We start from the raw sequence: 25,349 nt of genomic DNA on the forward strand, positions 1-25,349 counted from the left end.
CTATTATATCATGACAAGTTACGTAATAATGAAACCACGTGGAGTACTATGTTTTTGTTTTCTCTTTCCTGTTTGTCTTTCTTTCTTTTATTCTTTTTTTCATTCACCCATAAAACGAGAAACCGATTTTTTTGTACTGACGAAATTTACTGTTATCTATTTACCTGTCATTATGTTAATTTTGTAAGAGAATACGTTTAAAATGAATAGCGATATGATAACAAGTGAAGCTCATTTCTAAAAACGTTTCAATGCACTTTGACATAGCACGTGCTTCTCTGTCATAATAGACTCAACTTCGTATTACGTGCATTACGTTATATGCAGGCACCTTATTAACCCCTCGATTAAACCTAATTGTGAAGAAGTTTGTGTAACAAGGGAGATTGTTAAAAAAAAGAAAAACTAGTTCAAGATTCAAACATGCATTTACGAGCTATATTATCAATTGATTTCACGAGAAAACAGTAGGGAACAATGGGGGCAGAATTTAAATAGCTGGCTTGTATTATCGGAAAAAGAATAAGAAATATCTTTATCGAGTGAAAGTGCATTTTATTTCTTTTTCTCAAGGATCACTCGAGGATTTTACTTTGATGACCTTTATATTCTTCTATGGATAAAGTTTTTTTTTTAACTTTGATTCATCATTTTTATTTTAAATATCGAAGAGAAAGAGAGACAGGCAAACAGAAGAGCATCAAGGGTATACTATTGCATTTATCGTGTTTAGAGATCGACGTACCACTGCATCGTGGCATCTTAAATTATGTAAGACATGAAAATAGAAACAGACATGCGGTGTTAGACTGTAGGGAGACCTTTGATATACATGTATCTCCCTATGCAGAATATATCACTTGTGACTCTAGTACGTCGACATTTCTATTTCGTATATAGGTATATCCATGTTGACTTTTAATATTTCTTCCGTGAACGATGGTGATCGATCAGACATAAGAGATATGTGATATATCTTCTACGAAAGTTTTATTTCATATACAGAATCACAGTAATACATCTTCTTGCATCGACAAGTTCCAAATAAATGCAACGATTCGCGTACGGTATCTACTTATATCGAGAAAAACATTGTTATTATCTTTATTAATTCATTAATTCGTTATTTGTTATCAATCATTCGAAATGATAGAGGAATAAGTCAATCGTTGAGCACGATATTGAACAACTTATTTGAAATTCTTGGTTCGTAATTAAAACGACACTCCGTCTAACCGCTGCATGCCGAAAGTCGAGGTCGACAAAATATAACGGCGATTGCACTTAAGACTAACTACTTGTTGCATAATGCATCGATCCTTACCGAACAAACCTTGGCCCTCCAAAGTGTCTTTCGAGAGAGATCCTTTAAAACGGTATGTCGTGATGTTTAATCGTGATCGAGCACGTGCGAACGCGACACGCTTTACTATCCCATATATACGTACATATACACATACACATACATGCATACGCGTGTGTTCGTATATACATATATGTATATATATTCTGCATATAAATGAAAGTAAGTTGTATATAAATATAGACACGTAAGTGTAACACAGCACGAAGAAAAGTCGATACGTTTGGCTGACTTTTCCCTTCTTCATTCACGAGAATTCTCACGTCTGCTGTTATGTATATGTGTAACATCTCCGTATCTATGTATTCATTGTATGTCTCACAGAAGGTCTTGCTTTTATATTTTAAACTGTGAAGTATGTAATCGATATATCTCTCTTTGTGTTAGTCACGTTAAATCCAGAAACTTTACGTGATCTGTACTATCGCGTGTCCTCTTTTTACGGTTATGATTTTCTCTCGTGTGAAATTAACTTCCGTAACGAGTTCAAGGTATTTTTATATTGCTATTTGATTCTCGGTAGCACGCTTTAACGTCAAATGTCACATGAGATTCCTATCCTCCTTTTTGTTGTTGTTTGAATCTACGAACGTTTTCAGTTAACGTTGGAGGAAAAAATAAAAATAACGCGTAGATAAACGTACATATGTATTATAATATATTATCATAATAGATGTGTTGATTTTGAATAGAAAAACGATAAGTTCGTTTACAAAAAGCTTCAATTAAAAATATCCTTGGATGACTTACTTTGACTTGCTTCGGATTAAACGAACGCGTGTTTTTCCACTGACGAATTTTTCTTTCGTTACGCGCCTTTTGTTTTATTTATAGTTTTAATAGGGAGATCGAGTAACACATCGTATGAGGATTTTTCGAGATGCATGCGATTATATCGCCCAACGAGCAGCACCGGCCAGCTTTTCTCATTCCGTCCGACCCAATTCATGCTGGTTATTTTTGCGAAGAATGGGAACAACCTGAAAGATGGGAATTCGAAAATCCTTTTCGTTAATTCCCGCCGGCTTTATATATATAAAAAAGAAAAAGAAAAGAAAAGAAAAGAAAAAAAAAGGAAGACCTGATTTTTGTGAGCAAATCAACGCCTCGTCGTCCCTTTTCATTGTTATCCGCGTTGTTTTAAAAAAAAAGAATCTTAAGATCTACTTCGTCTTTTCCGCGAATTTCTAATCTTTTGGTTAAATTAAAAATCATGAAAAAATATCTTAAAGTCAATGCATTGTCATGGATCATTCGATATTCATATCAAACGATAATGAACTCGTTTATGACTTCATTACGATGTCTGTTAGAACAGCCAAGGAAACACAGAACAGGTTTCAAACGTTGAAAGTGAAAGTCGGCCAAATACACGAAATCCTATCGTTGATAAGACTAATAACACCAATCATCGTGCAACATGTATGTCACGAATAATCGTTTGCCAAAACAAATATATTATATTAAACGACATTTCCTTAACTCTTCATTCGCGATGTGTCTCATCAAAGGAACGAAAGATCGCCAAAGATTATCGAATCTTCGTAATATTCTTTTTTTTATTTTTTTTTTTTCTAGATGATGTTTCTATGTTACATATGTTGAAATTATGAAATTTGCCAATGAAAGCATTTAACTTCGTATGAACGGTTTGTATTTTGGCGACATTTCGATGTTTACAGAAATAAATTAAACCGTCCACCGGTTGACCACTCTCTCTCTCTCTCTCTCTTTCTGTATTTCTCTCACTTTCAGATCTACACAATTCAAATATATACACGAATATATACATATATGTTTCTAGGTACAACCTGTTCCGTCAGTAGTTTATACGCATTCTCGTTGCTTCTGGCAATTAGAAAGTCTCTAAAATGTGCCAACTGCGATCTATAATCCGTTAACATTGGATAAACGGAATCAAAGTTACAATGGAATTCATTGCAGTTTGTAGGTCGGAACAACATAACATCCGTTGCATAATAACAATTAACAAATTTCCTTCCTTTTTTTTTTTTTATTGTCATTTATACAGTTGTTTTCATTGTAACTTGTACAAATCAATTTCCGACCAATTAAAATCCAATCGAATAATCATTCTTAATTTCCGGGATAGTAATAGTTCAGGAATTCAGTACCATTTTCGATATCAAATTCGTAATTATGCTAACTTTATATATATACAATTATAGATTGATACCATTGTTATTTTCGTAGGATCGATAGGCACTTCGCGAATGCAATTTCAATTGAATACTATCTGTTTATATGATGCTACAACTAGTTAAATGACAATCAGTTTTCATTAGTCTTGACGACAATGACGAACAAGTAACAGGAAAGATACACGAAGTGCGTTTAATCGTGGTTTTTTTTTCTTTTTTTTTGAAGGAGTGGCTGAAAACACGATGGGGTACTATCAACCCCAAATATACTTGACAAAGGTTTTGCCCTACCATTGAAACGCGAAGAGTATTCAAAATAACGAGAATGATCACGCAAGTGTATTTGCGAATGAACTGAGTAGCTGATAGGAACGTAAACTTATATGAATTCGTTATCACGAGTTGTTATAACAGTATCTAATCGAAATAATAGACACATCGTGATACATGTATACTTTAGATCAAAGATTCCCAAAGTGCTGCTAGCAAACAAATCATTAGTGATATCTTGAATTCATAAAGATAATTTATATTTGATCATATTGTAATTAAAAATTGTTCAATTGAAAGAATATTAAATTTTGTATGTACAATATGTTGAGTAATTATATGAGAGTATAAATATGTAGTAAAAAATAATTATTGTCTAATATAAAATATAAAAAACGATTGTGTTATAAAATTAATATTATCCAGGCAAAACTTTGGGAATCCATGATTGAGATAATATTTTTGTAGAATTCCAGAATGAAAATGAAACTTTATTAGTATGACAGGATGATCAAACGTAAAGAGTTGATTTTATTTTATTAACTAATCTATTTATACGAATACATACGATATTTATTTCACACGCGAAATGTGATTTATAAAATCGTGTCATTCTCAACGATAAAAAGAGTGACACGAAAGCTCATTCAGAAGAAAGGTGCGGTTTTATTACATAGGTGATTTCTTTTTCTTTTTTTTTTTTCTTTCTATCGGGGATTCGAAATTGTTCGTTACCAACTGCAAACACGAAGGTACGATGGTACACGCCTTATTTTCACGAAGACAGGCTTGGACGAATGGTATAGAAGACCACACCTTATTTGTTCTTGCTTATCATATTTTTTAGATATGCGTATAAATGATTCATAGTAATAACGCGAAAAAATCTTGAAAGTTTCAATCGACTAATCAATAAATTTAGAGAAAGTATTATTTTAATATATTTTCTTTTCTTTCTTGATAGATTTTTCCTTATTTTATCGATTGATTTATTTTTCGATCCGAGACAAGAAGTAGAAATCAAAAATTATAATTATATATTTTCTTTTAAAATTTCTTTTCTTTTTGTCTTTTGTTTTTTAGTCTACCAGCAGATATATTTTCACGAGTTTAAATTCAATCGAACCGTTAACTCATTCGTGGTCTCTAGTTGAATATACATAACAATAGGATTTTCTTTATAATTTTCGGAATAATATTTTCTATTTGCGTTATAACGAAATACATATTTACTTAGACTTAGTATTTGATTTGATTTCGTACAATGTAAAATCATTTCGCACGAATGAATGTCCACATTGACGATACTACAGAGAATTGACATTTTCACGATTACCAAACGTGATATCCTTTAGGGAATATCCTTGTTCCCTTAAAGGGCGTCCTTTGGTGATTGACCTCTATTGTGAGATAAGGGTGAGGATAAAAGAAGGAAAAGGAAAAGAAAAAGGAAATAAAAGAAAATGAAATTAGCTTAACTTTAATACACTATCCTCGATGACGTTGGTATTTCAGACCTAATAACCAAACCCGATCGATTCTTTTCTATTATTTAGCATTTGACCAGTGCTAGGCAATTTTCGAGATTCTCAGTAACCACGAAGCAATTTCTTATCGACGATCTATCCACGTTATTTTATTCGACATTCGGGTTCAACTATATTCATTCGTATCTATGTCTACTCCGATTATCTCTTTTTAAATATGACGAATTAATCAGTATAATCATAGAATCTTTTTGAATGATCAAGATTTCTATAAGATTTCCCGTGATAGATAACTTCCTTATTTCTTTATTTCGCGTCCTTCGAAACCTTCGATCTTATCGCACATCATAGCTTTCGTGTTCAGACTTTATCTTTTATTATACAACACAAGGTATATTTCTTTTTAACGTTCATAGGTATAACATAAATATACTTGTTCGTGTTACGTTATATATGTATGTATAATTTCAAATTGATTTTGTTAGTTTCTGAATTTTTTATATATATATATATATATATATTGTATTATTTTTTGTTTTCGAGAAATATTTGATAATGTCAGCGTCGATAAAAGAAATTAATTAACATTGCAAATTAGTTTTAGTTCGATTGAAAAAAAATTACATGATTTTTCTTTTTTTTTTCCTTTTAATTTACATATAATCGATATTTACATTAAATGAAGTAGAAAATATAAGTTTTATTCTTCGAACAAACGACTTTTATATCTCGTCGATGTGACCTATATATATAAAAAATAATATTTATCGGTAAACGAGTGTGTTAATAAAATTATCTAAAAGCCAGGGATTTTTGATCTTCGTACTAAAAATGTGTACGTAAAGATATCTTTATAGATATCTAGATAAAACTAGTCACAGTATGACAATAAGAATAAAATAAAAAATATATATATTATATTCATAAACTATAATGAAAGTGTTTTACAAAGTTTGAGCCATATCTCGTAAGAGAATCGAGGGGATCCCATGGAAAAACTTGATAACTTTTCTTTACTTTTAGTTTTAATCTTTCGCTACTTATTCGCTAAAACTTTTATCGCGGCTTTCACACTTACAGGAAAAATAATTTTATACGAATCTAGACGTAGATTACGTTCATATTTATTTCGATATTTATTTTCAACTTTGGAATAACAACACAAATGATAAAGTATATATATATATCTATCAATTGATTAGATATCTTAATTAAAACGAAAATTTGATACTCTTAATTATATTGGAAATATTTACAAATTAATTATATTAACAAAAGTATTATTCGCAGAACAATGTTGTATGAGATACAATCGAATTTCAAATATTTTCGATCGATTTCGTTCCTTCTCTCTCTCTCTCTCTCTCTCTCTTTCTCTTTCTATTAAGGTAAAACATCGATCGTATTTCATTTTCTCGTTACATCGCTATCGGTCGTCGAAGCGCATGATATCATGTTGCACGTAAGTATGTATGTATCTATAGTTGTTAGAGTCGCGTTCACGTTAGTGAAAGAACATTAGTCTTTGCCGTGGGTTCCATGACGTTCGTCGTCGTCGTTCACCTCGTCGTCGTTCACCTCGTCGTCGTCATCATCATCATCATCGGTTCTTTTATTTTTCTAACGTCGGTTATCACAGAAAAAACTACAAGATTTCGCGAATTAAATATTAGATTATTTCTATCCAAGATTATAAAAGTGTTCACCCCCACTCGTTTTCGATTCGAAATTTCTTCGACATTTTCATAGCTCGTGTTAGTCAAGGAAAGAAGACTACAACGATAAGCAGCACCAAAACAGCAGCACCAGAAGAATGTCAGTTTTGTCGAACACGCGTTAGTGACGAGTCGTTCGTGTGTTGCTGTTACGATTATCGTATTCGTTTACTTCGTTAGAATTAAAGAAAAACAAGAAAAAAGAAAAAAAGTAAGAATTTATGTTGATTTTTTAAGTATCACATTTTATTTTCTTTTTTTTCTTTTTTTTTTAATAAGATCACAGATATTTAATTCGTAATATTTCTTTAATACATATATAAGATTCTCTTATTCGAGATTACGTATCAATTCCTGATTTAACAGTTTCGTGTGCGAGGAACATTTATTTATTCCTATTAAATTTGTGTTGGACATTTTTCTTCAAAAGTGGAACCTATTTTTACCATTTTATTCGACAACTTTTATAACCCTTTTCTAATTAGGAAAATGGGTTTGTCCTCCAGACAACAACGACGACGAAAAACGTATATACTATATATATATATACGTTTTCTCTGACGATATAATTTCTTCCAACAATATCTCGCACACACTTGCCCACGTGTTTCGAGTTTAGTTGCTTTGGCAGGGCTCACGACAGGGAGATTGACTTATTTCCGAACGCTGGCGTCATTGGTGGACCGATAGGAATTACGACAGTGTATAGGTTTCATGTGATCAGGATTGTAAAACTTATGGGAGGAAGGATGCCGCTTAAAAATACATCTCGGACGAATCGTTTGTTCGTAGTGAGTAAAAATTCATCCAACCTTCTCATCCTATAGTTCTTCGAACAGAGGAATCCAATTTTATTCGAGTTTATTTCTTTCCCCCACCCCTCTATTTCTTCTTTTATTTTCTTCTTTTTTGCTCTTCATCTATCCCTCTCTTCGTTCAAACGTTTACATTGTTTTTTACTTTTTTATCATGCTCGGAGTTTGTTCATTCCAATTCCAAGGTGAGATCTCCGAACAACAGAGTGACTTTACGAGCTTTATTCTTCTTCTTCTTCTTCTTCTAGTTTGTTTACCCTTTTTTTTCTTACACCCTCCACCCCACCCCAGAAAATTACCCTAAGTAAATGAGCAATAAATCATTCGAGCTAACTGCACGCACTCATGTAGTACGAATATATACCTACATATATTATATATTGTATATATTATGTATTCATGTATATACATACTTGTCTAGCTAGCTGATTAACATTTCCATCAAAAGGTACACACCAACTGTCATTTATCGATGATATCCTATCGTTAATTATTAACGGGGGGGGGGGGAACGAAACGGTGACAGTAACGTTCATGAAAATAATTAATTATAACGCGAAAAAAGAAAGGGCCAACTTTCTTTTTAGTATTAGTTTTTTTCCTAACGAACAGAGAGACAACGTCTTACGTTTTGCCAATTTATTTTTCCTGTACTTTTCTTTATAATATATTTAAAAAGAATATTTTTTTTGGATATGTTATTTTCCAATATTATTGATATCGGCGTTGTTTACAAGGATAAACAAATGTAATTGCTTTGAAAGTAATAGTTGAAAATAATTTAGTAAAAATTCGCCAGTCCGTTTGGTCGCATCATGTTTCAAGACCACTCATCCAAATGAAAATAATAGCTGCGACCGGTTGTGGCATTTAGAACGAAGAAGATCACTATCGCCGCATATTCGCGGTGGTCGCGTTTCCGCGTTCTATTTTCACCTGCTAGCTTCGAAGGCCGCAAAATTTCGCGTTAAAATTCATCTCTCGTAATTCTTATTCGAAAAAGAAGCAACAATAAAAAGAACAAAAATCTATAATACAAAGATTCGTGAAAGGAATGTGTTTAACTTTGTTTGATCGACTTCTATGAAAATTCAATTATGCGTTTCACTGTTTAATTTTAATATTATTTCACGCGACGAAATGTAATATTATTTAATTATTATTTATAATAGTAGTAGTGTACGATAAACATTTCGGAACAAAAACATTACTTAGAATAATTTTATTTCTTGCTTATTTAATATGCGTATACAAGGAAAATAATTAATTGTCGTTCTGTCGTCAAGTTAAATTAAACTTTCATATAATTTTATCTGTGTATGTGTGACCGCTTTACAATTACAACAAAACATAAGTTTTACTCGGAAATATGCCATATGCACTATTCCGTTCGTTGAAAATACATTCACATACATGTAGGATGTGCTTTTTCATGCTTAGTTGTCTCCTATTGAGTGCTACAAAAAATATATATATATATGCATATATCCGTGATATTTGTTTGAATAATCAACGTATCAAAAATATTCGTAATCGTGTATCTTTCTTTTTTATATTTTTATTTTCTGCGCATAAAGGCAAAACATCGTAAAACTATTTATCTGTATTATTATAAGTCTCGACCAGTATTATCGATTAGTTTAATAGCAATTTCGAAGGTTACTGCATATATAACATGTTGAATGACTCAAGAGATCTATTCCAAACCATTATCTACGGAAATGCAACGATGACATGTGAATACGTAATATAAATATTGTTGTATAATACGTAGCATAATCATTTTTTATTAAATATTTAAACGAGAAGAAATATTATTTTTCTCTTGATATTTTGTTCTTTTTCAAATAATTATTCAAAAATAATTAGTACGAGTGTGTACGTGTATATATACTTATAAATAAATACACGCGAATTATTTAGAAATAAAATTTTATAATCTCGAATTTCCAAAGGAAAAGCTTACGTAATTAGCGAATTAATCATCATCCTGTTTTTGATGTATGCACATTTTAGGCTCCAGCTCGTTCAATGCAACTACCTGGCAGGGGGAACCCCCGGGTTCCCAGTCCCGGTCCGTTGCGACCATATACACCACCAGATCTCTCGTCCATCCCTCACATGGACGGAACATCACCGCACAACAGCAGCAATTTAATCCGTAACAACCCTTCTTTGTCGTCACCAACTACGAGTAACAACACACGTATTACTGATGAAGCCCCAAAGGACAATCAACCCAACCAATCTACCGGACCCTATATCATAGGTAGTCCGATCGATTTAGGAAATATCGATAACGTTGATAATATCGGCCTTCGTTTGGATCCTCTTTTGCGTCACAGTGGAAGAGGCAAGACCCGGGAACACATCGAATTACAGGAAACACCTGCATCCGAGTTCAACTCCGAAGGTATTCTCTCTCCCATTATTCATTTTTATTTATTATTACTTTCTGTCTATTTCGTACGAAACAATAATAATGGTAATAATGAAAAGGTATATAAATAACGATATTGTATAGTTTTATTAGTTGAGTCGATTACTTATTACTTTCATTTGAAATGTCATTCTTTTTTACAGATCTTAAAGGAAATTGTTAAATATAATTAATAGGGAAGAGATTTGATTTATTTCTTATTTCATATCGGTTATTTATTTTGTTTGTATTGTTTTTAAGGTATCAAAAAGTCGATGAATATAAAATATTATTTTGACTGGTAGTATTGTTATTGACTCAGTCTGTTATAATGTTAACTTATCCAAGTGAAATTCCTATCATAAATGTGTTTCAAATATTTTATATATCATATATTCTTAAAAACAATCTAATAATAAAAAAAGAAATGGAAATGTGTTTCGTACGGAATAGACTAGTTTATTGGGTCATTGATGGACGTGACGTTATATACCAAAGATTATTATCGTTTGCATCTTTTAGATAGAGTGCAAGCCTTTAATGCGCATCTATGTTACGCCTACGACAGGTAGATATCTTTGATGTTGAATAACTTTTTGAGTAATTTCAAGGATATATTGTAATTCATTTGCAATCGTAATAATAATACGATTATTTTGCAAAAATGAAGAATGAAATATTTAACATGTTTGTTTAGTTACTTATATCATATTCATTATCTTCGAATTATTTTAACGAAACAATGAAATGTAATATCGAAATTGTTTGCTTTTTGTTATTGACTATGCTTTATGAATTTTAATCGTTAGATCGAAAAAAGAAATGGATTTAAAGAGCAACCGGGCACGGTGTTAGCTCGTTAAACCTACACTTGTTGAACGAAAGGCGATCGATTCTTTTGTATGATGTATACATATGTGTACAAAAATAATGGGCCTGTCGAATGGGAAGCATGATTGCACGCGATAATTGCAAGATTTCCTGGTAATCCAAGATAATCATTAATTACGAGTAGTTTTTCTCGAGATAGGCAATTACGAGTAGTTATTTACAGGATCCAAGAACATTTTTTAACTTATAATTAGTACTTTGTAATACTACCTTTTAACGAGTAACTTATTATTGATAACAACTCTTGTTAGAGTTGACGCATAATTTGGTTTTATGCAATTTTTATTTAATATATACGGTAGAATTATACATATATCGGTAATTTGAATGTTTATATTAATAATAGATCAATTCGATCATGATATTTATTTTATCATAAGAAATTCATGTTTTATGTTATTTTAATTATACGATCTTTCGTGAATTTGATATTCCTGGACTAATTGATTTCAAGGCTCCCGCGCATAACAGTCGACGCTTGGAAACAACGTGTCCTTGGCCTATCGGTTTTGGGCATTCGTTGCTTGTGTGTTTATCGACGTCATACTCCTCGCCACACGCTCTCTGCATACATACATATTATTTTAAATGCAATAGTGTAAGTAAGTAAAACTGTAGGGGAAGGGGTAAAAGCCCGGTGCTGACACCAACTTGTTGCCTACATCGAGCGCATGCGCGTTCGTCAATCCGCAGGGCCGGCTCATCTTCACGGTAGTCCCGTATGCATTATATTAATTGTAGAAAATGTCATAATCGATTAATCACAGTATACGATAATTAATACCTCTTTCTCTCATAATCGTTTTTCTCCTGCTTCATCTTGTTTACTCTATTCTTCGAAATAATAATCTATTTAACGTTGGCAAACGTGAGAAAGATCGACCAATCACGTTACGCGTTTTATTCGAAAAAATCTTCTATACGATTGTATATTATCAATGTATAAAATATTCCGCGTTTCTCATTCGTCGTTCGAATTAATTATTCTCCAATTAAAATCAACGAAAAATTATCTTCCAATCATTTGATTTTAATAGAGGAGGGCACTTTGATAAAAATGTACAGGTATGTGTCGCGTTCGCATCGTCGTTGCGGTGTTCATTCTATATGATGCATAAACCGTGACTAAGAAGAGTTGTGGAGGAGGAGGAGGAGGAAACGTTCGAGCAGTCTTGACAGAAACGGGAGGCGGCAATCTCGTGCATTTTTATTATCCAACGTATTCGATATTATAATCATAAGAAGTTTAATCACGTATAACAAATTAATTTAATTATTCGAGCCTTGTCGTTTAATCGGACATTTTCTCTCTTCCTTCCTTCCTTCCTTCCACCTACACCCCTTCCCTTCTCTCTCTCTCTCTCTCTTGTTTAACAAATCTTTTAGGGAGTTTAATAGTGCGTGATGCACGTGCACGCGTGTACGTCGGGTCATCATGCGAACGGGGGTGTGTGACATCATCGAGTTTCCCAAGTTTTCTTCTTCCGGTTACTATTAGATAAGACCTAGACCGATTATCATTTTGTTGTGTTGTGTGTGATAAATTATCCAGTCAACTCGTTTCCTACGAGTTGGGAATAATTATCCTTTGTGGGAGGTAGAGAAAGATATAGATAGACAGATAGATAGATAGAAAAAGAGAGAGAAAGAGAGAGAATGATTGAGTGAGGCAAGTGCATTAGTGTGCATCCAACGTGGGTGTGTGTTTGTGAAGCACGAAGAGGAGTACTCTGCCACCTTCCAAGCGAGGCCGTGACCGTGAAGCAGAACGAAAGGTTTGAGATCGATCGTAAGATTTCGACGAGAGTTTTCTAAACCCTTTTCTTATTTTCTCGATATTATTTTACTTCAATGTTATCGTTTATTGTCATTTAAATTGTTTTTTTCTATAATTTTTGTATCTATGCATATTCGAAAGATGTTAAACACTTCGGTAATGTATCTTGATCTCGAAACGAATAATGCTCGTATTCGATAGAAACTTCGTTAACAATATCGCGTTACTTCGTTAAACGTTTCATCTGATGAAAATTAATTAGATTTAATTCTATTAATAAGATTTCGATCGAATAAATAATTTCAATTGCTCGTTTGAATATCAAAGAATTAATTGAAACGTTACTGTATCCGATTATGAAATAGATTTAGTGGTTGTATGTAATAGTAGTTGGTGTTGTGGTGGTGGTATTTTCAAAGGAAATGTGTTATCAAAGAGTATATGTAAGTTCAAAAGATATATACAAAATAGTATGCAGTTCCGTAATATGTTTAATCAACAGAAAGATACGAGGATCGTATTTCGCGAGTATAATTTAATGTTCTTTTAAATGAATAATGGCGTCATTTGAAAAGTAAGTACGTCAGAGTCTTTGGCGGCATCGGTTATACACGCTCGGTTAATTTGATTTCGGGATGATTTTCTCTGACAGCTCGAAACGTCATCGGTTCCGATCTCTTATGTTATTAGATGAACGTTTATCTTATCTCCGTGCTCGATGATCATTCGTGTCTAAGCAAATGACACGCGTTCGAATTAGGACGACAGGAGTAAATTGCAGTTAATCTTCGGTGCGTGCATGCACGCACGCATGCATACGGATGATATATTTGTGTTCGTTGGTAAGAAGATGTAAGGGGTTGATAGAAAAAAAATAAGGCTTTTCTTTTGAAATGTAATGTACTTATCGAGTTGTTATTAATCGTATTTGACAAGTAAAAGTTGATAAGCTTATAACAGGGTGTTATTAGCGACCACGCCTTTCTCAGGGATGCAAATTATTCTACGAAGTATGTCGTCTTCGGGTATATAGGGGATGTATGTGTATGCTTGTTGTGTCTCTGTGGAGTAATGCGACCTTGGATCGATCGTAGAGGCATTCCAAATTGCTAGATATATCGTGGCTCGTTTTACTTCATATATAATACAAGTTTAGTAGTATATATATATATAGATAATAGTATTTAAAATACAGATTCTCCCTCCGATCGTAAATTTTTTATTCGTATATTTTATGATAATTTAATAGTAACAGGGTTTTAAAATTTGCCGCGTAGAATTATCGAAATCATTCGCCTATCTATCGAAATTTCGATTATCGATTTACAAAAATCGATGATCGTCGCGAAATAAGCTCGAACGTTACGACCAATCAGATTTCGCGTTGGTAAATACTACAGTTAGTTATTACAAGTTTGAGTTGTGTTGTTAGAGATTAAAAAGTCGTGAAATAAAACATAAAGTTTGATTTTGTTTTCCGATAATCTTGCAATGTTATCTTCCCGTTCAGAAGATATAGGATTATCGTTAAAAAATATATCATATTTGTTGTTTGTCGTGTTTATCGGAACAAGATACAGTAATCATCAAATCTCCATTACCAGGTTCGAATTTGTAATCCGATGATGTTTGGTTAGTTTTTCTTGTTAAACGATGAGAAAATAAGAGAGAAAAAATAAACTAATAGAACATTTTCTAGTTCATCAAGATACATTTCAAGTGATTTACGTTTGTTTGATGTAATCGCTTATCAAGAAAATTGACTTCTTGTTACATATTAGAAGAGAGAAAGAGAGAGAAAATAGACAGCATTTACTACATCGAATTTTCTTTTTATTCGTAAGTCTTTGCTCTCGAACACTATTGCATTTTATGCGTGTAGAGATCGAATCAAGGAACGAGAAGGATGCTGTGAGAGAGACAAATAACCGGCCGTCATGGATATTACGAGTACAAAGCTGGTGCAATGGTTCAACGAACTCAGATCTCGTATATACCTTTACTTGCACGATCAGAACAGTAAGTCGTACTTAATTATGCGATTGGAAAGACAAGTTTTAATTGAACCCCAATTGAACATTTATAGAAGCATGTCTCAATTATCAAATCATTTTGCAGAAATATTTTACTGTTTCTACCAGTCCAAAAAATTTAATTCAATTAAGTTATTAATTAATGTATATAAAATGAAGAAAAAAAGAAAACATTCTTTGTTTCCTTTTTCTTATTTCTTTTTCTAATAGTTTTAACGATGATAGTCTTTTTGTTTTTGCGAATTTTCTTCTAATGTTGTAGTTTCTTGTATGTATATTCAACGTGAAAATGTGTGAACCTATGCAATTGCCACTTATATTGTTAACGAGAGAAAATTATATACGTTGACGGTAAAAGAATAATAAAAAAAGGAAAAGAAACATGGTAGAAATTGGTCGCATTAGGTCAAATAATGCGTAACGATGATAAATTGGATAATCTACTTGTCGTATGGCTTTAATCAATTTGTTTCTAAATATATAAATATATATTTTATCCTTTTCCTCCTTTGTGTACGTGTAAGATATTAATAATAATTATTTATAACAGTAGGGCCAATAAGGGCGGAAAATGGGGAATCACAAGGTGAAGATCCATCCTCTCGTCAATACGATGATGGCGACGAAAGAGTGGTTTTCGTCAATGCACCTCATCAACCAGTGAAATATAAAAATAATCACATCACCACGGCCAAATACTCTATCCTTTCTTTCATACCCATGTTCCTTTTCGAGCAATTTCGTCGATACAGTAATTGTTTCTTCCTTTTCATCGCAATTATGCAGGTAAAGATATTGTAAAAATATATTATATGACCTTTGATAATTAATCATTAGTAAAAATGACAAATTTAATTATTGGAATTGGATAATATTGCTTGACGTTCCACATATGTTCATTTTTGTTTCATTTTATTTGACCTATTTCTTTATAAAATCAAATACTTTTCTTGTTAACGAATATTAAACACTTCAATTATATTCTTATTGTTAATTGACGTTGCTATTAATACGAATACTTGCTGCTTAGTAATAAGTTAATTATATGATAAGTATTAAAAAAAAACGATCAATGAAATATACTTATTTATAATCTTCTTCATGTTGCAGCAAATACCGGATGTATCGCCAACCGGACGTTATACAACTTTAGTCCCATTGATATTCATTTTGAGTGTTTCGGCATTAAAGGAAATCGTTGAAGATATTGTAAGTTTATCGATTGTTATTATAATGGTTCGAATAACATAGAGATTTTGATTTTGTTATGAATTATAAACGATTGATTTTGTGTAGAAAAGGCATAGAGCAGATGACGAGATTAATATGCGAGAAGTAGAAGTGTTACGGGACGGACGGTGGCAGTGGATTCAATGGCGTAACATTGCCGTCGGAGATGTGGTTAAGGTTGACCCTTATTTGCATCAAGATTATTATTGCGATAATGAATGTTAAATGGCATCTTCCTGCTGAAACCTTTTTTTTTTTTTTCCTTTCATATGCATAGGTCCACAACAACAATTTCTTCCCCGCTGATTTGATCTTGTTATCGTCGTCAGAGCCGCAGGGTATGTCGTTCATAGAAACGGCCAATTTGGATGGAGAAACGAATTTGAAAATTAGGCAGGCTCACACCGACACAGCAACCCTTTTGGATACAGTCGAGTTAATGAATTTTCGTGCTAATGTACAGTGCGAACCACCTAATAGACACTTATACGAATTCCACGGAGTCCTTCGAGAAACTAACAAACAGTAAGCCTTATCTTTACAACCAAATATATTGTTTTTTATAGCATAATATCAAACAAGTTACGATTTTATTTGATTTTCGTATTTACAGGAGCGTAGCTCTGGGACCTGATCAATTATTACTCCGAGGGGCTATGTTAAGAAATACAAGATGGATATTTGGTGTGGTAATATACACCGGTCATGATACTAAACTTATGCAAAATAATACAACAACTGCACCATTGAAAAGATCTACATTAGATCGACTGACTAATACACAAATTCTCATGCTATTCTTTATGTTACTTTTGTTGTGCCTTCTTTCTGCAATATTCAATGTTATATGGACGAATGCAAATAGTACAGGACTTTGGTATTTGGGTTTAAACGGTAAATATGAAAACCTGTCAATCTTTATTTTGTGAATTTATATAAATCTATGTTTTTATATATATGTTTCAGAGGAGATGACGAAGAATTTCATTTTCAATCTTCTAACATTCATCATACTCTTCAATAATTTGATTCCAATCTCGCTGCAAGTTACATTAGAAGTAGTTAGATTTGTGCAAGCTACGTTTATTAACATGGATATTGAAATGTATCATGCGGAATCGGACACACCTGCAATGGCTCGTACAAGTAATCTTAACGAGGAACTTGGAATGGTTAATTATGTGTTCACAGATAAAACTGGTACACTTACGAGAAACGTTATGGAATTTAAAAGATGTTCCGTCGGTGGCAAATTATACGAGTGAGTCCTGGAAAGAAATTGTATTTTTTTTTTTCTTTGAATTTATTTTGACTAACAATATTTCATTATTAATATTTACATAAGAAACTATTCCACAGCCTTCCCAATCCATCAAACGGTAATATCGATAGTCCAGGTGCTAGTAATAGTGAATTAGTTAAAGATATTCTTGAAGGAAGGGCGACCAAAGGTTCATCTCGTCCTACCGATAGAAAGAAATATAATCATGCTTCTATATTGCATGACTTCATGATAATGTTGTCAGTTTGTCATACAGTCATTCCTGAAAAAATAGATGACAATATAATTTATCATGCAGCATCTCCAGGTATCTTATATACTGTTATATATTAATCATTGAAAATAATAATCTAATTTAATTAACAGTCTTTTCGTAATATTTTTTCTAGATGAACGAGCACTAGTTGATGGCGCACGTAAATATAATTATGTGTTCGATACTAGAACACCTGCTTACGTGGAAATAATCGCCTTAGGTGAAAGATTAAGATATGAAATATTAAACGTAATAGAATTTACGTCAGCTAGAAAAAGAATGTCTGTAATAGTTAAAACGCCAACAGGAGAGATTAAACTTTTATGTAAGGGCGCCGATTCTGTAATTTATGAACGATTGAATCCAAAATCACCGGATGATACCGAATCAGAAGATGATTTTCGCGAAGCAACTTTGGAACATTTAGAAACGTTTGCAACCGATGGATTAAGAACTCTTTGTTTTGCTTCTACCGAAGTACCTGAAAATTTGTATCAGGTAAATCGACGTTTGTTTTTCAACTAAACGTTGGATTGTATTTTAATGTGGAATAATATTTTGTAATATATTTTAACAGAGATGGCGTGACACTTATCATAATGCATCAATCAGCATGACAAATCGTGAAAGTAAACTCGAACATGCAGCAGATCTCATTGAAAACAATTTAACTTTATTAGGAGCAACAGCTATTGAAGATCAATTGCAAGACGAAGTAAGTCTTGATTTTCTTGATATATCTACATTTATTTCTTTCTTATATATCAAAATTTAACTTCTATACGATATCGTTTAGGTTCCAGAAACAATACAGGCTTTACTTCGCGCTGATATTAATGTTTGGGTGTTGACTGGTGATAAGCAAGAAACTGCAATCAATATTGGCTATTCTTGCAGATTAATCACACATGGAATGCCTTTGTATATCATCAATGAATCTTCTTTAGATGTAAATATAAGTTTATAATACATTTTAAAAAAGGGTTATAGAAAGTTTTGAAAAATAAATGATTTTAATCAGTAATAATTGATTTGCAGAAAACAAGAGAAGTTATTACTCAACGCTGCCAAGATTTTGGAATTGATTTGAAACGACAGAATGAAGTGGCTTTGATAATAGATGGAAATACTTTGGACTTTGCTTTGTCGTGCGATATTAGAATGGATTTTTTAGATTTATGTTCGGCATGCAAGGTAGTTATTTGTTGCAGAGTTTCGCCGATGCAAAAAGCCGAGGTGATTTGATTATTTTTGTTAATTAAATGATAGAAGATGCGATTTAATTATAAATCAATTATAACATATAAAGTTTTGATTATTAATATATCAGAGTCTTACAGGTTGTTGATCTCATAACAAGTAATAAAAAAGCTGTGACTCTTGCAATTGGAGATGGCGCGAATGATGTAGCAATGATTCAGAAAGCTCACATAGGCGTTGGTGTGTATAGAATAAAGTATACATTTTTATTATAATTAATAAGATAAACAAAATCCTCTCTGAATAAATAAATATTTTCAAATTAGGAATATCTGGTGTGGAAGGTCTACAAGCAGCCTGTGCATCCGATTATTCCATCGCACAATTTCGTTTTCTGAAACGTCTATTATTCGTTCACGGTTCTTGGAATTATAGTAGAATGTGTAAATTAATTCTATATTCGTTTTATAAGAATATATGTTTATATGTGATTGAATTATGGTTCGCGATATATTCTGGCTGGTCCGGACAAATTCTTTTTGAGAGATGGTCTATTGGTCTTTATAATGTTGTAAGTTTCATATGTTTTCATATTTATTTATTTATTTATTAATATTTGAAATGGATGTTATAAGTAAGATTTGCAATATTTAATTATAGGTATTTACGGCGGCACCTCCTTTGGCTATGGGTCTTTTTGATAAAGTTTGTTCAGCAGAAACTCATTTAGCTCATCCAGGATTGTATGCAACGAAAAATACTGGGGAGTCGTCATTTAATATTAAAGTATGTATTAATTTTATAAAATGTATGGGCTCTTCTAACGTTTGATTGTATAAAACATCATTTTTATATTTCATAGGTGTTTTGGGTATGGATAATAAATGCCTTAATTCATTCATCTTTACTTTACTGGTTGCCACTCATGGCTCTTAAACAAGACGTCGTATGGTCTCATGGTAGAGATGGTGGCTACCTTTTGTTAGGAAATTTCGTTTATACTGTAAGTAGAAATAAATTATGTTAGTCTTAATGGTCATTTATCAGAAAAATTAATTTTATTCGTTAGTATGTTGTAGTAACAGTTTGCGGAAAGGCCGGATTAATAATTAATTCTTGGACATGGGTCACTCATGCAGCAACGTGGGGATCTATCATACTTTGGTTCTTATTTATTCTGATTTACAGGTAATTTCTATTCATCTAATGTATTTAAAAAGAATGAAAAAAATAGATGATATTTTAATATCACAATTGTTTTCAGTAATTTTTGGCCTGTATTAAATGTTGGAGCTGTCATGCTGGGCAATGACAGAATGTTATTCACTTCGCCTGTATTTTGGTTAGGTCTTATACTTATTCCATCAGCAGTATTGCTTCTTGATGTTACTGTAAAAGCGTGAGTAAAAAATTCCCAAAATCATTTTTACGATTTATAATTATATATATATATATATAAAATAATGATTCATTTAACATAAGAGATTATTTTGTTTCTGTAGAGTGAAGAATACAGTGTGGAAATCAGTAACAGCGGCAGCTAGAGAAAATGAAATTAGAAAATCCGATCCCGGAGATATATTCAATGGTCAAGATTATAGGAGTTCGTAAGTACATATATATATATATATATATAAATATAATTTAATGAAATTTATTTGTATAATATAAATTTGAGCGTCTTTTTGATACAAGTGATCATTATATATAAAACATATACCAATGTTTTTTTACGAACATAAGATGACACATGAATCATTTTAAAAAGGAAATACTGATAGTTAAACATATCATCTGCTCTCATCTTGTCAATATATTATCCAAACATTTAGTTTTGTTTTTGTTAGAATGATACCTGTTCATAGCTAGTATATTTTTGTTTTTACAAGTACCATTGCAGAAAGACAATCCAGTTATAAAAGTAAATTGCATGCAATGCAGCAGTATAATTAGATAAAAAGCCTTTTCGTTTATTTATTTATTTTTTGTTTCTATCATCAAATGAATTTGTGCATGGCTTTAGTTGTCTAACCTAATAGTTAAAATACAGTTATAGAATTCCTATCAATCTAGTAAATGAAATTGTGTTATTGTGAAGTTTCTCTGTGCGTGGTTGGTGTGACTAACCATGAAGAAGATATTCTTTTTAAATGAATAATAGTTGCGTTTCATATGCGAATTTGTTAGATTAATATTTGATTTCGTTCGTCTTCCATTTTTTTATAATTTTCTATTTTATTTATTGTACAATAAATGACGGGGAAGATAAATCTATGGACAAATAGCATAAGTAACGTTTAATAGAATAGAGTTACAAAAATTATAACAGGAAATCGAGCTCCACGAAGAGACGATTAAATCGATGTTGGGCATTGATAAATTCCTGTAGAAGACGAAATAGGATGAAAGCAATCCCTCTTGAATTCACGTCAAATGATTCCTGGTTTTCGCACCACTCAACAACAACAATCTGTACTACATATACGTAGAAGAATGTTTTCATTTCAAAACTCATATACATATATATATATATCAGATCTGTGATCATAATATAAAACATTTTATAATTTTCTATAGTTATATTTGATAAAAAAAAGTTGTACTGTAGATTTTATAATATATAGCACAGTTATACTTTAATTTTTTATTATATTATAATATAATAAAATATGATATATTCGTTATTTCAATATATTAATAATTTATTAGATTATTACTATTACAATTAGTTGTACTTATAAAGATAGATAATGTTCAAATAATTGCACTATATTCCATTCATGTTAAATAAAATACAATTTAGAATTTTGTAAATATAGTATTCATACGATTAGTATATTAATTTTATTCTTTAGTAAAGCTATGATAAACATTAATAATATTCAGGAGTATTAGTTAAAATATTTGATAAATCATAAGTCATTTCAGAATCATTGAAATATCAGAGAAAAGAAAAAGAAGAGGAGGAGAAGGTGGAAGAGGAGGAGGAGGAGGAGGAGGAGGAGGAGGAGGATGAAGTATTTTTTTTTTGTATCATACCAACGACTTGCCATTTGATCCAGTCATAATAATCATTTGCTAAATATCAATTAGAATCAATGAATTGCTGTTGCTAATGCAATTTTTTGGTATGTTTTATTTTTGGTATCCTGTGCAGGCCTGTGCATGCCATCGCCGACCTTGCGAGGTGTAAGTACTCCCAGTAGAAAGTAACCGAAATTGCTATATTTGTTTATCACGCTTTAAAGCAAGCTAAACGCTTATAAAGCAGTGTGCAAAATGTGTTATGTTCTTGCATTTCTTGATTGGATTTTTGTCTTTTTTTGGACTACCTTGAAACACAGTATTATCCCGTGTTGATTTATCATTTTATTTGTGTGCACCATCAAATGCTTATATAAACACAGAAACAATCAGAGCACACTTTTTATCTCATAAGAATTATTACTTCTGTCGGAACAATATTTGATGTAATACGCGTTCTTCTACCATGTCGAACAATTTCAATTAGAATTTATGCACTTTTTCTATACACGGCATGTTTAATGAAAACATATACCCTTTATTTCTAAAGCTGCTATACATATATGATATGGGGGAACAAAAATTTAAGGTGGTTCCCCGATTAATTTGAAGATAAAATATGAAATCTAATACTGGAAAACGATAAAAATGTTACGCGTTATTATTCTTTCGGTTTCTGTACAATGATTTTGAGATATTGCAATTAAAATATTTCTATACTCAGATTATAGAAAAAAAAAATATATATTTGAAAGACAATGAGCGAAGAATAATCCTTGAAATGTTTGAGAGCAGAATTAAAAAAATCAAAATAATTATAGAATTAGATATAAAGTGCATCAAACTATTGATGCTGGTGCAGAAGGAACAAACAAACAAACCAAATAAAAAACAAGTAAATTAGAATAGAGGAGAGAATTTTTGTAGAAAAAAAAAAAAAAAATAAAAGAACAGGGAAGAAAGAAATTGTTGAATGACCCCCGGCTTTGCAGATTGACGGAGACGGCGCGGCTTCTGAAAAACGTTAAAAGTGTTTTCACCAGGCGATCTAACGCCACTTCCAGGGCAAATGTCGAGGTGGAACTATCACGTAAGTTTATAATCTTTACAGGCTGCCAAGTTGGATAATTTTACTTCATTTCGTTACCGGATCCTTCGTTTAATTAAGAAGCGTGATTGTTGCATTGTAATTATTGGACAATTGCAATTAATTAATCACACGCAAAAAGAAATAAGAAAGAAAACGTTGCTATCCATTTATAATCCTCAACTTCAGCTAGCTACAATGAAAACAACAAAATAAATTCATTGTAATATACATATTTGTTTCTCTAATATTGCACATACTAAACGTTTCTATCATTTGTGTTTATGAGCACACGCTTAGACGAGTAATAATCCACCTGCTTTAGCTAAATCAACGCGTTATTCTTATCTTTCTTCCTTTCTTTCTTTCTTTCTTTTTATTATTATTATTATTATTATTACAATTTTTCAAAGCACGTTTACTAGCAAATATTTCTCAACTTTTATAAATTTCTTTATTTTATTTTTTAATTTTCTGTACATATAAATATGTAACTTTTGTATATATTAAATATAATATATCTAATAAGAGAGGGGGAAAACCAAAATTGGACAGGATACTGATTTTTTACTTCGTACACGGTGTATAGAATTCTATACACCCACGTATGGGGTGTAAAATTACAAAAAAAAAAAATAAAAATCAGTTTCCTTAAAACTTGGTTCACCCTGTTGTAAATTAGATAGCACCGATTGCATTAATATTTGCATCAATTTGATACTTGCAATTAGATATTCTTTCTATCCGTATTTATCATTTCATAATAATAATAACAATAATAATAATAATAATAATAAACAACGAGAATATATTTGCATTTATCTGGCTAATTAAATTCAAATAACTAAAGCTTGATATTTTGTTATTTTAATATGGCTTTTTTTTTTCTTTTCTTTACGAATATAATATTTAAAAGATTAAAGTTATAAGAGAAAAAAAAGAAAAAAGAAGAAAAAAGAAGAAGAAACTTTTATTAATACATTTTTAACAAGTAAGTTTATCACCGCTTGCCGAAGCAGGGGTTTGCGTGCACGTTTAATAATAATTAATAAATCATTTCTATACGACAGAGATTAATAGTTTGCGTAATATGTTATTGCGCATGCTGCGTGATGCACAGATGGATTCGCATTCTCTCAAGAGGAAGGAGGGTCAGTGACACAGACGGATGTGATCAGAGCTTATGATACAAATCTTCCAAAACCAGGCGGCATGTAATCTTAATGTGTAATAGTTTAACAACAACAACAACAACAACAACAACAAAAATAGCAAAAAAAGGCATCCGACTAAATTACACTTTCTTTTTTTTTTTAACAATAAGTCGGCCCAAAAATATTTCAAGAGAGAGAGAGAGAGAGTTAATATAATATATAGAGATAGAATAAATTCTCAAAGTGTGCCATTTCTACGTTAACAAAGCCTGTCGTTTATGCATTTTATGCACCAATTTATTATTCTATCCTTTTTCAATCTATCATTATCATCGATATACTTCTAAGAAAAATACAAATAAAATCAGGATGATGATGTTCTACGAATCGATCTTTTTTTAGTTTCTACGAATACTTATTAGAGAAGAGAAAATAAAAAAACAAAACAAAACAAAAAACATTCTACAATTATAAACGAATTTCATTAGATAAAATCACTTTAAATTGTCTTTCTGAAAAGTCTAAAAATATTCTAAATTATATACATGATATAAAATGAAAGAAGAATAGTAAAGGAAAGTAAATAAAAAAAAAATTAAAAATACAATTAAAATATATATATAAAATATATAGAAAGAGAGAGAGAGAGAGAGAGAGAGAGAAAGAGAGAGAGAGTGAGAGAGAGAAAAGAAGAAAGAAATAAACTTTGATATATATAACAAGTATTTTAAATATTTTAGAATTTGTTTTTGAAATATTCTATAAGAAAAAAAAAAAAAAAGAAATAAAATAAAAATAAAAAGAATATGTACGTAGTACATATTTATCAAATTATATTATTAATAATAATAATAATAATATTAATTATAATAATAATCCGATATAACATTTATTCTTTTTTTCTGGGATGCATTTTTCATTAAAGTTTTTATTGTTAATTTAATTATAATGGCTAAGTAATTAACTCTAAAAGCGTACAAAGTTGTTTGTTCACATCTATGGAACCATTACTTCCACAATTTTTGATAATTATCAGTCAAGATACGCTTATACGTAATAATCTTAAAATGAAAATTAATTGAGAAGATAAAATAAGCCAAAGAAAAATATAATACACATACACATACATAAATACATAGATACATACATACACAACAAAATATAGAATAAGTATAAAAATCATG

The 25,349-nt window shown here is 31.3% G+C and overlaps 1 protein-coding gene across 11 annotated transcripts; it reads left to right on the forward strand.

The window, feature by feature from the left end:
• The first annotated feature begins 7,731 nt into the window (after positions 1–7,731).
• LOC122517495 (probable phospholipid-transporting ATPase IA) lies at positions 7,732–24,280 on the forward strand. Of its 11 annotated transcripts, none has more exons than XM_043635903.1 (22): positions 7,732–7,788; positions 9,829–10,225; positions 15,483–15,718; positions 16,043–16,141; positions 16,229–16,339; positions 16,440–16,687; positions 16,776–17,056; positions 17,129–17,423; positions 17,522–17,751; positions 17,834–18,198; positions 18,278–18,415; positions 18,497–18,649; positions 18,739–18,936; positions 19,041–19,140; positions 19,227–19,471; positions 19,561–19,686; positions 19,763–19,903; positions 19,970–20,088; positions 20,165–20,299; positions 20,403–20,507; positions 22,058–22,089; positions 24,132–24,280. In XM_043635903.1, the coding sequence occupies exons 1-22, from the start codon at positions 7,735–7,737 to the stop codon at positions 24,227–24,229; spliced, it is 3,906 nt and encodes a 1,301-aa protein (XP_043491838.1). In that variant the 5' UTR covers positions 7,732–7,734; the 3' UTR covers positions 24,230–24,280. The 11 variants fall into 11 exon arrangements, with proteins under 11 accessions (XP_043491838.1, XP_043491836.1, XP_043491834.1 ...); XM_043635901.1 differs by lacking the exon at positions 22,058–22,089 and adding an exon at positions 22,917–23,014 and having other exon boundaries at positions 24,082–24,280; XM_043635899.1 differs by lacking the exon at positions 22,058–22,089 and adding an exon at positions 22,917–23,014.
• Positions 24,281–25,349: the final 1,069 nt, after the last annotated feature.

The sequence above is a fragment of the Polistes fuscatus genome, unplaced genomic scaffold (genome assembly GCF_010416935.1).
Source record: "Polistes fuscatus isolate 324 unplaced genomic scaffold, CU_Pfus_HIC Scaffold20, whole genome shotgun sequence".
NCBI classification, from domain to species: domain Eukaryota; kingdom Metazoa; phylum Arthropoda; class Insecta; order Hymenoptera; family Vespidae; genus Polistes; species Polistes fuscatus.

What these genes read in the sequence shown, in the direction of transcription:
- LOC122517495 (XM_043635899.1), top strand. Translation starts at nt 7,735, where the DNA reads ATGGGAGGAAGGATGCCGCTTAAAAATACATCTCGGACGAATCGTTTG. An exon ending in ATCCGAGTTCAACTCCGAAG is followed by an intron (nt 10,226 to 15,482) that starts GTATTCTCTCTC and finishes TATTTATAACAG; the next exon opens with TAGGGCCAATAAGGGCGGAA. An exon ending in AAGATCAATTGCAAGACGAA is followed by an intron (nt 18,416 to 18,496) that starts GTAAGTCTTGAT and finishes GATATCGTTTAG; the next exon opens with GTTCCAGAAACAATACAGGC.